General features: G+C 32.7%; 1 protein-coding gene across 1 annotated transcript in view; it reads left to right on the forward strand.

Annotated features, from left to right (window-relative positions):
• The window catches only part of LOC148311508 (calcium/calmodulin-dependent protein kinase kinase 1-like), a 66,298-nt gene that overhangs the window by 41,899 nt on the left and 10,966 nt on the right, over positions 1-13,433 (forward strand). The window contains exons 4-6 of the mRNA XM_088256491.1: positions 5,643-5,787; positions 6,390-6,574; positions 12,385-12,609. Coding sequence (XP_088112617.1) covers positions 5,643-5,787; positions 6,390-6,574; positions 12,385-12,609 — 555 coding nt within the window. The remainder of the gene's footprint in view (positions 1-5,642; positions 5,788-6,389; positions 6,575-12,384; positions 12,610-13,433) is intronic.

Raw genomic sequence — 13,433 nt, forward strand, 5'->3', positions numbered from 1 at the left:
TTTCGCCACAGTGCGAAATGAAACTCAAAAAAAATAATTATTCGAAGGACCAGTCTTATATTATTAACAATAAGACGACGATTCTACAAGATAGAAATATTTAGATCGATTTGGAGTCGTGTTACTCTCCCGAGTTAGTTCGATGATTTATGCTCGAACTTTCAAGTACTAAGGGACGGCGAGTTCGATAAATATCTAATAGCACATATGAATAAAGAACTAACCTTTTATTCTTATATTTGGTCTTGATCCAGCGCTGGGATCAGGGCGATTCTCTCTTGATGGTGGTGATGGGGTCACAAAATACAGCGAGGTATTCACAACAATTTAATATAGAGCGCCCGCGTGAAGAGTCAAATTGCAACTATTTGTACTTTTGTTTTTGTCTTTTATTTTGGCAGTCGGGCGTCGTTCGAAATTCAAAACGTACTACCGATAAGTACCGGCCAAACCACCAGTCTTTGGCACCTCTTAAGCCCTATTAACACCCACACTTTTTTATTCCTCTCCATCAATATTAAAGCGTTAACTTTTTAACTGGCAAACTTTATTCAGTCGCTTAACTTATCTGTACTTAATGGGAATTCGTCATGCTCGTTCGAATATTAATTATTTTGGAACATACCAACTGAAAACGAATTATCCGAAATTTATTCCGCCGCGGTTCGTCTAACGTGACATTTATGCCGAAGGGGTGAACCGCTAATATAAGGGGTGGAATATCATTATAGATTAATTTATAACATACATAGGGATTATTTTGTAGCGATTAGCACACACATACGTGAACATAAATATTATATAATAAAAATAAAACCCTTATCCACACCCCAATGGTGCATAGGGCACTGCGTCATATAAACGCAGTGTTATCTTGATCGTTTACACATGAAGGAAAGGTGATCAGCCCTCCGCTTCAGGTACCAGTCCAGGGTAATATTGAATAAATATGTGAAAAAATCACTTATATTTATTTTACCCCCCTTGGGAATCGAACCCGGGACCTCCAGAACGGTAGCCGAGCGTGCTGACCATTACACTACGAAGGCGAACATACATGAACATAAATATTAGCAATTTTAATTCACAGTATTCTGAGCTTCGAAGTGTTTACATTTAGACATGTCAATATAGATGAAGAAGAATATGGAAGTCTGGGTATTTACAGGGTGTTTGACCTGCCAAAGGCTGGTTAACTGACAACTTTACACACGTGTAACATTCACCATACTACCCATGATGAAAAAACTTACAAAAGTAGTCGTATACAAGTGTTCAAAATTACCTATTTACATCATAAAGTTATTTCACAAAGTTAATGCCAAACCAATAAATAGTAGTTTTTACATTTGTAAACGCAATAGTGGTCTTAAAAATGTTAATTTTTATATTTAAATTACCAAGTTATGCAAGAAAGTTAAAGCCTTATGAATAAATAGTCTTATTTACATAAATAAACTGAAAAATGTTGTAGACAAGTGTTAATTTTTATATTTAAATCGATAAGTTATTCGACAAATTTAATGCCAAATCAATGAATAGTAGTCTTCTTCTCCGTCATATTCCTCATTACTGAGGGTTGTGACCCTTGCAGAAGCAATGACTCTTCTCCAGTTATCCCTTGACTGCGCTGCACGTAGCGCTCCAAACACCGAGGTGCCTGCTGCTGCCTTAATTTGATCGGTCCATCGTGTGGGGAACTTCCTCTCCCTCTCTTTCCCTCCAGGCTACCGATCACAACTTGTCGTTCCAGGCTATTCTCTTTGCCACGCGCAACGTGTCCAAAGAACTGGAGAATCCGTCGGGTACAGATATTGGCCAGAGTCAAGCTATCCAAGCGTAGTTCCTGGCGAATGGACTCATTGGTGCGTCTAGCTGTCTATGGAATTCATAGCATGCGCCTCCAACACCACATTTCGAAGGCATCAATTTTTCTCCTTTTTTGCTGCTTTTATGGTCCATGTTTTAGCAGCATAGAGAAAAATGGAATGGACCAAGCTCCTGACAAGCTTCATCTTGGTGTTGTTACTCACACCCCGGTCTTTCCAGATCTTGTCTACCTTAGACATGGCACTTTTGGCGATGGCGATACGACGAATAGTAGTATCGAAATTAATAAACTCAAAAGTTGTCTTATTAAAGGGTTTATTTTTTAATTAAAATTTTACTTAGTAAATACAACTATTTCTCAAACTGCTGTTTCAAAAACCGTATACGTAAAATGATGCGGAATGCATTGAAATACGTGTCACAGTAGATTTTATAAATAGTGGTATTTACTAAGTAAAACGTTATCACAAAGTGACTGCCGAATCAATTAATGGGTTTATATTTGTTAAACTTTATAAAATTTTAAAAAATGGTCTTCAGACATTTTTACTATTGGGACTTTTCTCTAACCGGTTTCGACAAAAACCTTGTTATCTTTAGGGACGGACATGATGTACTTAAACTAAAAGTGTGAAAAATAGTTTGTTTAATTATTGAGTAGGTGGAATTATGTAATAGATTAAAAAGTGGTTAAAAAGAAAGTTTTAGTTTTATTTTATAAAGTTTTATAAATTTGCCACAAAGTATGTGCAAAAAACATGTAAGAAAAGAGTTTATTTTTATGTTTAAATCATTACGTAATTCCATAAACCTTAATAATAATAAAATAAAACCCTTATCCGCACCCCAATGGTGCATAGGGCACTGCTTCATATAAAGGCAGTGTTATCTCGATCGTTTACACATGAAGAAAATGTGATCAGCCCTCCGCTTCAGGTACCAGTCCAGGATAATATTGAATAAATATTACAGTGAATAAATCACTTTTATTTATTTGATCCCCTCTGGGAATTGAACCCGGGACCTCCAGAACGGTAGCCGAGCGTGCTGATCATTACACTACGGAGGCGGACAAAATAAACCTTAGGCCATAAACCTTAGGCCAAATAAGTAAACTATAAATGATTCATTTAGGTATCCGGTCCAATTAACGTTACAGTATATCTAAAAATTGAGATCCGGTAACTCAATTAGTACAACTGAACAGATCATTAAGATCCGCTTGTTCACGGACGACCTACGTCTGATTCAGATTGCCAATTTATTATTTTTCCCATGTTCCCACAGTATCTTGATCACTTTGAGTAGCGGATATAGGTATTTGAGCTCATCTATGTATGTCAGGGTGGTTGAGGGCCTGCAGAGATCGTTTCGCAGATATTTTTCTCTGGCAGGTAGGGATGTATTGTTTTAAACCACTCTTCTTACTGTCGCCTGCTCCAATCAATACCCTACTTTTCTTCGATCATTTCTTACACAAGCCGTGCTGAAATGGAAAAAAGGAAAAAGGGATAAAGTCAGATGTACTACGTAAACAATGATTCCCTGTTTACTTTTGAAATGCGCTAGACAAGGCTGATGAAAAATCATACAAAAAATTCTATCGAAGTTGATCACTCTTTTTTTCGGGTCATTTTATTTAGATTATATAAAAAAGTAAACCAGTTCAAACAAATAAAATCCTAAAATTGAAAGCTATTTTATACTAACTATGTTTATTTGTAAAATAGCTTACCAAAATCTTAAATTAGTAAAACAAATATTCACAAACGATTGCTTTTAGATTAAGTTTTTAGGTTTGGATTTAAAAAATATATACAATAAATAATATCACTTTAAAAGAAAGGTTGTCGAGTCTATTACTTACTTAACGGCCACACAGTAGAAATATTCAACAATGACAGCTCATGAGAGTCAAACAATTATTTATTAAAACAATCCTTACATTTGTGGCAATATTTTGTGGCTAATTCTATCACATAGTTTTGAAAATTCGGTATGGATGTAATCTACTTGATGTTTATTTTCTAGTGAATCTGATGTGTATTTCTGATAGATCAAATGATTGGATTGTATTGACCTTCCACTTATGAATCCGTGTTGTTCAGAACATCCGGTTTCGTCCGCTTAACTAAGAGAAAAGTCTCAATGGAGACTTTCCAAATTTCTTTCTAGTATGTAACTGTCGTTTTTGTGACGATTTTTTTTGAAAATCTATTGTTTTGTATTAAATGTATTGTATGATAGTTATGATTATTTTAAGTGATGTTTTGTTAGTGTATTATTAATTGTTATTTTGGATATTTTTATATATACGTATTGTAAAATGTTTCCTCGACACGGGAGCGAGCGTACATGTTTGTAAATTGTACTTTTTTTGTGTACGATGAAATATAGTTATGTAAGAAAAATAAAGGTAGCTGAATATGATAAGAAATTAGGGAAGTGTAATGAAGAGATACGTGAGTGAACTCTGTCCTTTGGAGATGAAAAGTCAAGGTTCGTAGCAACGTAATGAATGAACAAAACGGGGAATATAGTGAAACATATATTTATTTCTGTCTTTCTGATGAAAAATATTATGTTTATAAATAGGAAGACATCTTTCTTTTAAAAACTTCTTAATTTGACAGCTTTTGTACCTTCATTCTAATTCTGACTAGTTTTTATGAATAAATATACTATTTGATACTTTTCAAATGAAACTTCTTCAGCGGCAATTCGACAATCGATAATTCAAGGACGCGTCACGGTTATTAAGCATATTTCGTTACATGAAAGAGAAGAAAGATATAACGTAAAGAGAATGAGGAAATAGTAAGGCCTGTATATGACCAAACCATTCTCATCTCAATTGACGTCTTTATTAATGATGAGATTTCAAGTACTTGGAATTTTTTTAAACCGTAGATTATTCTTCATTTTAATAGATATAATTCTATATATTTCAACATAGATAATTCTATATATTTCAACAACACGTGTTTCGATGCATTCCGTATAATTTTCAAACACCATATGTGAAGCTAATTCTAAATTTTAGAGTTGGGTCCTTGGGATGTTGAAGATTGAAGAGGGGTTTCTTTTTTATCAGTAAGAACATTAGCAAAAGGGTAAGGGCTTTAGTCATTGTCATGTTGTTAACTATGGGTTTATTCACATTATTATTTTTATGAATTTCTTTTTCATCTTCTTCAAACCCTCATCAGCACCCGATGGTGCATAGGACACTGCATCATATAAACGCAGTGTTATCTTGGTCGTTAACACATGACGGAAAGGTGATCAGCCTACCGCATCAGGTACCAGTCTAGGGTAATATTGAAATAATAGGGGATAAAATCACTTACATTAATTGTGAATTTCTATTTTTTTTAAATGTTTCAGTTTATGACTTACTTTCAAGCGAGTGAAACTTAAATTAAAAATGGATTAATATTAAACCACAAAGTGACAAATAAATTATTAAAACAATTAGAGATTTAAGATTTTTAAGAAACGAACATTTACATTTTTATTAATTTCTTTAACTTTCAAGCAAGTGAAACTTAAATTAAAAATGGATTAATATTAAACCACAAAGTGACAAATCAATTATAAAAACAATAAGAGATTTAAGATTTTTAATAAACGAACATTTACATTTTTATTAATTTCTTTAACTTTCAAGCAAGTGAAACTTAAATTAAAAATGGATAAATATTAAACCACAGAGTTACTAATCAATTAATAAAACAATTAGAGATTTAAGATTTTGAATAAACCAACATTTACATTTGTATTAATACGAATTCAACTCATTTTCTTTACAGGTCTTGGACGATCCGTTGGAAGACCACTTGTACCTGGTATTCGAATTAGTAGAAAGAGGACCCGTGATGCAGCCGAACTCCGAACCGGTTCCAGAGAACCAGGCAAGGAGCTACTTCCGCGATGTGGTTCTGGGAATCGAATACTGTAAGTTTCTCGAGTCACAATTTGTTACTTGGAATGTATGCAATCCCGCCAATTTAAATTTTATTGTAATTTGAGAATGTTACATTTGACTAATGAAAGTTACATTCAATGTAAAAATAACAATGTGGAGAAACCAAAATTAATGAACGAGGATTTAAACACACCCGAAAATATTGTAATTTTTTTTTTCTTTATTTAAAATTCTTTTGCATTACATAAATTCAAAAACAAAAAATATTTATAAAAAATAAAAATGAATACAAAAAAAGATCCCACAAAGGCATGGCCTGTGTGTGGGTATACAAAATAAAAAGTCATAGTACATGGTATAAGGGTATAGGTTTCTAAGTATAATTAGTTAATACAAAATACAAAAAACTTAATTTAAATACAAAAATTATAGTTATTATATCGTGAAACTATAATTATATAAATTATAGTTTCACGATATTGATAATACTGAATTATAAATGCCTAGGCATTTGCAGAAAATGTTCACCATGGCATTTCCCATTCAACTCTTATTCATCGATTAAATTATAAATAAAACATTTGTTTTTTTATATATTTTTTCAGTGGAAATAATATTTTTTGTCTTCCAGTGCACTACCAGAACATAATCCACCGGGACATCAAACCTGACAACCTCTTGGTCGGAGAGAATGGAAAAGTACTAGTAGCGGACCTGGGAGGAAGCAGTGAGGGATCGGGCAGCGGAGGTCCTGGAACGCCCGCCTTCCTGGCCCCCGAAGCCTTCCCTTGCGCCAACCCTCAACAAGTCACCAAGGTGAGGATCTGCATGAATATCATCTGCATTTTAAACTCCCTTTTGAGTTGTTTTCCCCTGCACCAACCCTCAACAAGTCGCCAAGGTGAGGATTTTCATGAATCTCATTTGCATTTTAAACTCCTTTTTGAGTTGCTATTATTTTATTTTATATACTAGAAGCATTGTTAACTTTGTGGTATGGTAATATAACATGAGTGAAGAGAGAATTATTTTGCTATTATTTGACCAATGTCTGCTTAACGTCATGTCATTTAAATATAAACAATTTTTAATGATTTTTGTACACGTTGTGGCACACTTTATAAACTTTATAAAATAAAACTAAAACTTTGTTTTTAACCACTTTCATTTTTGTCACTTTTACTCCAACTGATTTCGACAAGCACCTTGTTTTATCTATCCCTGAAGATGATGAGTTGATTGTCGAAGCCGGCTGCAGAAAAAATGTACCAAAAATAAAAGTGGTTAGTAACAAGAGTTTAAGATAACTTTATAGATTTCTTTTAATTAATCACTTTTATTTTTGAATTTTTTCTTCAACTGGTTTTGACTAGAACTTATGTAGTCATCTTTAGGGATGGATATGTTCTTATTTTCGGTACTTTTCTCTTAAACCGGTTTCGACAAGAACCAACTGTGGAGGTCCTCATCAAAACGTTACATTTCCATTATAAATGATCAGGAATTCTAGCTTGTAAAATTGTTACGTTTTAGTGCAATTTAATGATTTCATATTAGTTTAACACAGGATTGGTCACGTTTTGTCGCAACTTTAATTAGGATTTCGAAATAATACAGTAAACAGAACAGATTTGCATTTAAATTATTTTTGTGCAATATCGGAAATGTAACTTTTTAGCGAGGACGTCTACATATGGTATTTATCCTAAATTTGATCTGGAATCATCGTTTCTTGTATTATCCTTCCAAGACGACTGACTGTTGACCGTGACGCGAATAGAAACCAGCTATTAGTTTGTATATACGAATCCAAGATGGAGGAACAGCTTTACATAATGAAAGTGTCTTTCTCTTCCGACGCTCCACCTAATACCTTATTAATGGCGTCGTCACGGGAAATGGGAGATAGAAATGCAAATTCCAGACGTTTAATAAAGATCGCCGGGTTATTTTTAACATATCTGCGGAATAAAATCTTAATTAAGAAGTAAGGGTTTCCTTGACTTTTTCTAAGTATTGGTTAATGAGAGCGAACTCAACCAATTGGTGCAAACGATGCTGGAAAATCAGCAGTTATACAGGAAAAATACAATCAAAATTTGAAAACATTTTTTTTTCATTATTATTAAAATATAACAAATTCAATATTCTACTCAATGGTAGCTATGACTGTTGTACGAGTATAGTGTAAATTGTCAGATAATTATTCAATAATTAATTCAAATAAGAAAGGTGTTTTTCACAGGAAAATACCCTCTTAATAATTTCATTTTTAACATTAGAAAAGCCATATTGTTAAAAACATAATAATATTTTTTATGTTTATTTTATTAACAACATTTTGAGTAATTCACAAATCTGGATTATCTCCAATTATAGGAGTTATTTTTTATAATTAAAATGTAACTTTGTTTTAAATCACTATAATTATTTTATTATAACCTAATTATAATGTATGTATTAATTTTAAATCAAACACAGATTTTTTGAGTCTACTAAGTTGTATTTTATTAACAAAAAACACATAAAAAATTATATTGTGACAATTGTTTCGCCTTGTTAGGGCATTATCAAACGAATGTCGTTTGATAATGCCCTAACAAGGCGAAACAATTGTCACAATATATTTTTTTATGTGTTTTTTGTTAATGAAATACAACTTAGTAGACTCAAAAAATCTGTGTTTGATTTAAAATTAATACGTAAATTAAAATGGAGTTCTACAAATTAAACGCCAAGTCAATAAATAATTATAATGTCTACCGATTTTGAAGCTAACCGCTTCTTTATCAAGACTGAAGAGATAAGCTTCGAAACCGGTAGACATTATAATTAAATTATAATAAAATATTTATAGTGATTTTGAAACAAAGTTACATTTTAATAATAAAATGGAAAATCACAAAGTGAGTGCTTCAAATATAAATTAAATACATTTTTTTTTCACTAGTTTTACATAATTTTCAGTCAATATCTTCAAAAAAGGTTTCGAATGCGATCTGTCAGACGTATGTGCGGTAGAACGTTGTATGTTCGAATGGTGGAATACGGAAAGAATGCAAAGCTGAGATACGCATTATCGATAAAATTAAGAAAGATGAGATAAAAAGAAGCATTTTTATTAAGCAGAAACTCTTTTATTAGTATGTGAGGTCCCAATCCTGGATTATAATCACATACACGAGAAACGCCAGTTTATTTTAACGCCATTTTTATTATTTTTTGATATCTCATCAAAGATGAAGAAGAATATGGAAGTTTGGGCATTTATGGGGCTGACGACCGTCAAAGGCTGGTTTAAGTGATCACTTTACACACGTGTAATATTCACCAATTCTACCCATTATTGACAACCACACTACTCAAATTCAAGTTCTAAATATGTGAACCAAATCTGAAACATTGTTCTTGAATCACTAGAACTTCACTAGAGACATCTATTCATATTATCCATATTCTTCTTCATCTTTGATAAGATGTCAAAATATAATATCATAATTTGTTATTTGAACCTTATATTACTCTTTCGCTCGTAGAAGTCTAACGAGTTGCGCTATTCCCGTTTGGCTTACATTTTACGATTTTACGGCCCTATAATTCAGTTCGTCTCTTTCCACCGCCCTTCTCTTCACCCCGACCACTCTTCCCACGGTCGTCTAGGGACTGTTCCCGCCCTCGCCGTATTCTATTCCAGAATCACGCTAAACGACTTGTTTATAACGTAAACGAAATTCTCTCAAACGCGACCGCGACCCGTTATCCATATTACCGGGTAAAATCTATAATATCGCTCACTCTTTTCAAGAACGTCATAAATAAAAAATCGACAATTTTCACTTGTGCATGTTTTCTGAATGCCCAGAAAATGTACTATATCCCAGCAAAACAGGCATATTTTTAGCTTAATATTTAACCGCTACAGGGCAGATAGTGTTGTTTTTGCATTTTAAGGAAAATATTTGGTTTAATTATTTTTTTAAATACACTAAATATTTTTCAAATGGAGAAAAAACCTTCAGGTTTTACCTAAAAGATCTGTTGCACAGTAAAAAGTTCAGTAAGTGGCTTGATATTTAGTTTTAATACACTGTATTATATTTTTAAACATTAAAAACGATCTCCTGAAAAATCAAGTTTTTCGATTTATGACGTTCTTGAAAGGAGTGAGCGATATAATTTTTTTGGTGGCCATAAATGTTCGATGTATTGAGAGAAATAAATTAAATATTTTACAAGTTTTTCACTTCACATTGGAGGCCTTACAAATAAAATTGGAATCTAACAAATCAAAATGACGTTGTGCAAAACAAATTGGACTTTAAATTGTATTTTATAAAAAAGTTAGAAATTATAAAAATATGTACTACATATACCCTCAGTGTGAATATCTGCCCCCGACTTTTTTTTTAAATATGAAAAAACATATGCAGTGTATTTAAACGAAACTGTTTTGTAAGTAAAGTAATATAAAGTTAATAATGGGTAGAATTGGTGAATGTTACATGTGTGTAAATAGATCACTTAAACCATATTATTTTTTGACATCTCATCAAAGATGAAAAAGAATATGGAAGTCTGGGCATTTACGGGGCTGACGACCATCATAGGCTGGTTTAAGTGATCACTTTATACCCGCGAAACATTCACCAATTCTATCCATTATTGACAACCACACTACTTAAATTCATGTAAGTTCTATATATATATGAACCAATTTTGAAACATTGTTCTTGAATCGCTAGAACTTCACTAGAGACATCTATTGGTGAGATGAAAAGAAGCTTTTTATTGAGCAGAAACTCCAGTGTAGTGTAGTGTGGTTGTCAATAATAGGTAAAATTGGTGAATGTTACACGTGTGTGAAGTGATCACTTAAACCAGCCTATGACGGTCGTCAGCCCCGTAAATGCCCAGACCTCTATATTCTTCTTCATCTTTGATGAAATGTCAACAAATAATATAATAGAAAGTCATTAAAGTTTGGGATAGAAATATCGATTTATTTATATTTGCAATATTAAAATCATACACTGATTTTCAGGGTATTCTAAGTTGTTTATTTTATTTAAAAAAATATATACTGAAAATTCGTGACAAATCTCTCTCCTTGTCATCGTTATTAAACTACTACTTTATAAAATATACAACTTAGTAGATCCTAAAAATCAATGTTTTATTTTAATATTTAAAATGTTAATTATGGTGTTTTACAAATTAATCGCCATATCAATAAATTGATCAATTTTTTTATATGTATTTTAACCCCCGTGAAAATTCGATTCTAAGCCTCCAGCTTAATAGCCAAATGATCTAACCACTACAGTATAAAATGAGATGCCGTTTACAGACAGAGAAATTTCCCTAATGTAATTATGACAGGATAAATATAGTTCTAGGTGGTGGAGTTCGCTTTCCCTGAGGATTTTTTTAACCAAGACAAAACAAAGAAACACAGAAACTTGTTTAAAAAATGCGATACTCTAATTTTGTTTGGGGTCCATATCTCCACAATTTGTTTGTGCTCAAAATGGCTGAGAATTAAAATTTTTATTAATATTTTTTTCGCCTACATTCCCTAGTGAGGCACTTAACGCTGAAAATTCTTAAAATGTAAATTCCTTCTCAGTTTAATGTCATTTTTATGCATTTTAGAATTGCTTTTGCGAGAATGGCTACTTTGTGGGCGACGCTAAGTGCTACAACGGTAATTGCATCATAAGTAAAAACGATGTTAAACGTTAAGGGTGATATCTCAAACGTTCAAATTAGAAAGCGTCCTGCCGCGCTAGGGGCTAAACGTGTTTCCGCGCACATTTAAAAAAAAAATTTGGTATTTTAATTTTTAAGAATATATTTGGAATTTTTTTAAACTCCTTACCTTTCAATAATTATTTTCCTTTCAAAATCATATTTATTTATTTCGAAGACAATTTAATACAACAACGGTGTTTTAAGCGAAAAATTCTATCACGTCAAATATTTCCTGGGTTTGAAAAAAAAATGTCCGCCTCCGTAGTGTAATGGTCAGCATGCTCGGCTACCGTTCTGGAGATCCCTGGTTCGATCCCCAAGGGGGGTAAAATAAATATAAGTGATTTTTTCACTGTAATATTTATTCAATATTACCCTGGACTGGTACCTGAGGCGGAGGGCTGATCACCTTTCCTTCATGTGTAAACGATCAAGATAACACTTCATTTGTATGACGCAGTGCCCTATGCACCATTAAGGTGCGGATAAGGGCTTAAATTTAAAAAAAAAATACGTTGCGATTTATCGTATATTGGGCCTTGAACGATATTTTTAACATTTATGAAGATCTCTACAAAATAAAAGTAAAAATTTATATTTGTCTCAACTTGATATGAAGCAACTATAGTTCTTTATCCTTCTTTCGCGCCGCCCAGGACGACCACTGCTGACAATTCATCGGCCGTCCGCGTCAGAACTTCGGGACGCGGACCTGAATTGAAATTAAAAAATATTCATTTGGAAATGCTATAACAAGGCGAAACAATTGTCACAAATATATATTTATGTGTTTTTAACAATAAAATACAATTTAGTAGATTTAAAAAATCAGAGTTAAGCATTTTATATGATATAAATGTGTATTTTTTCCCCAGGCCTCCGACGTTTGGTCCATGGGGGTGACCCTGTACGCGCTGGTGACTGGCCAGCTGCCCTGGACTGCAGAAGAGGCGACAGGGCTCTACTCGCTCATCAGGAAGCAGCCGCTGACGTTCCCGCCCTCGCCGCCGCCCTACAGCCTGGCGCCGCCCTTGAAGCACCTCATATCGCGAATGTTGGATAAAAACCCGCATACTAGGATCACTCTACCCGAGATCAAGGTATATATTATACAAATCGCCCACTCCTTTCAAGAACGTCATAAATAAAAAAACTCGATTTTTCAGGAGAACGTTTTTAAAGTAAAAAAATTAAATTGCATTGTGAATGTTCACACATTGTAAAAAAGGTTAGGCACTAACATTTGTTATTACAAGCAAAAAATATGTACATTAAAATATAAAATGTGGAATTCAATTCGTAAAAATGACGGTGAAATTATTTATATTTTTATTTAAAAAAAAAATATTTCGCTCACTCCTTTCAAGAACGTCATCTATCAAAAAACTTGATTTTTCAGGAGATCGTTTTTAAAGTTTAAAAATATAATACAATGTATTAAAAATAAATATCAAGCTACTTTTTGAACTTTTTACTGGGCAACAGATCTTTTTGGGTAAAACCTAAAAGTTTTTTTCTCCATTTGAAAAATATGTAGTATATTTAAAAAAATTAATTAACTTTTCTTCAAAATGCAAAAACAACACTTTTTGCCCTGTAGCCGGTAAATATTAAGTTACAATGATTAAAGAAAACACTTGTTTTTTAGCACTTGAGTTTTATTATAGACTACATGTTTCAGAAGATAAACTTCCATCATTCAGGTCTGTATAATAACTCATATATATGTTATTATACAGACCTGAATGATGGAAGTTTGACTTCTGAAACATGTAGTCTATAATAAAACGCATGTGGTAAGAAACAAGTGTTTTCTTTAATCATTGTAACATGTCTTACCACAAAGTTAATGCCGAAACAATAAATAAAATATCAAGTTAAAAATATGCCGCTTTTGCTGAGATATAGTACATTTTCTGGGCAT

Source organism: Brachycentrus maculatus, unplaced genomic scaffold (genome assembly GCF_059751285.1).
Source record: "Brachycentrus maculatus isolate JH-2025_06_01 unplaced genomic scaffold, ASM5975128v1 h1tg000061l, whole genome shotgun sequence".
NCBI classification, from domain to species: domain Eukaryota; kingdom Metazoa; phylum Arthropoda; class Insecta; order Trichoptera; family Brachycentridae; genus Brachycentrus; species Brachycentrus maculatus.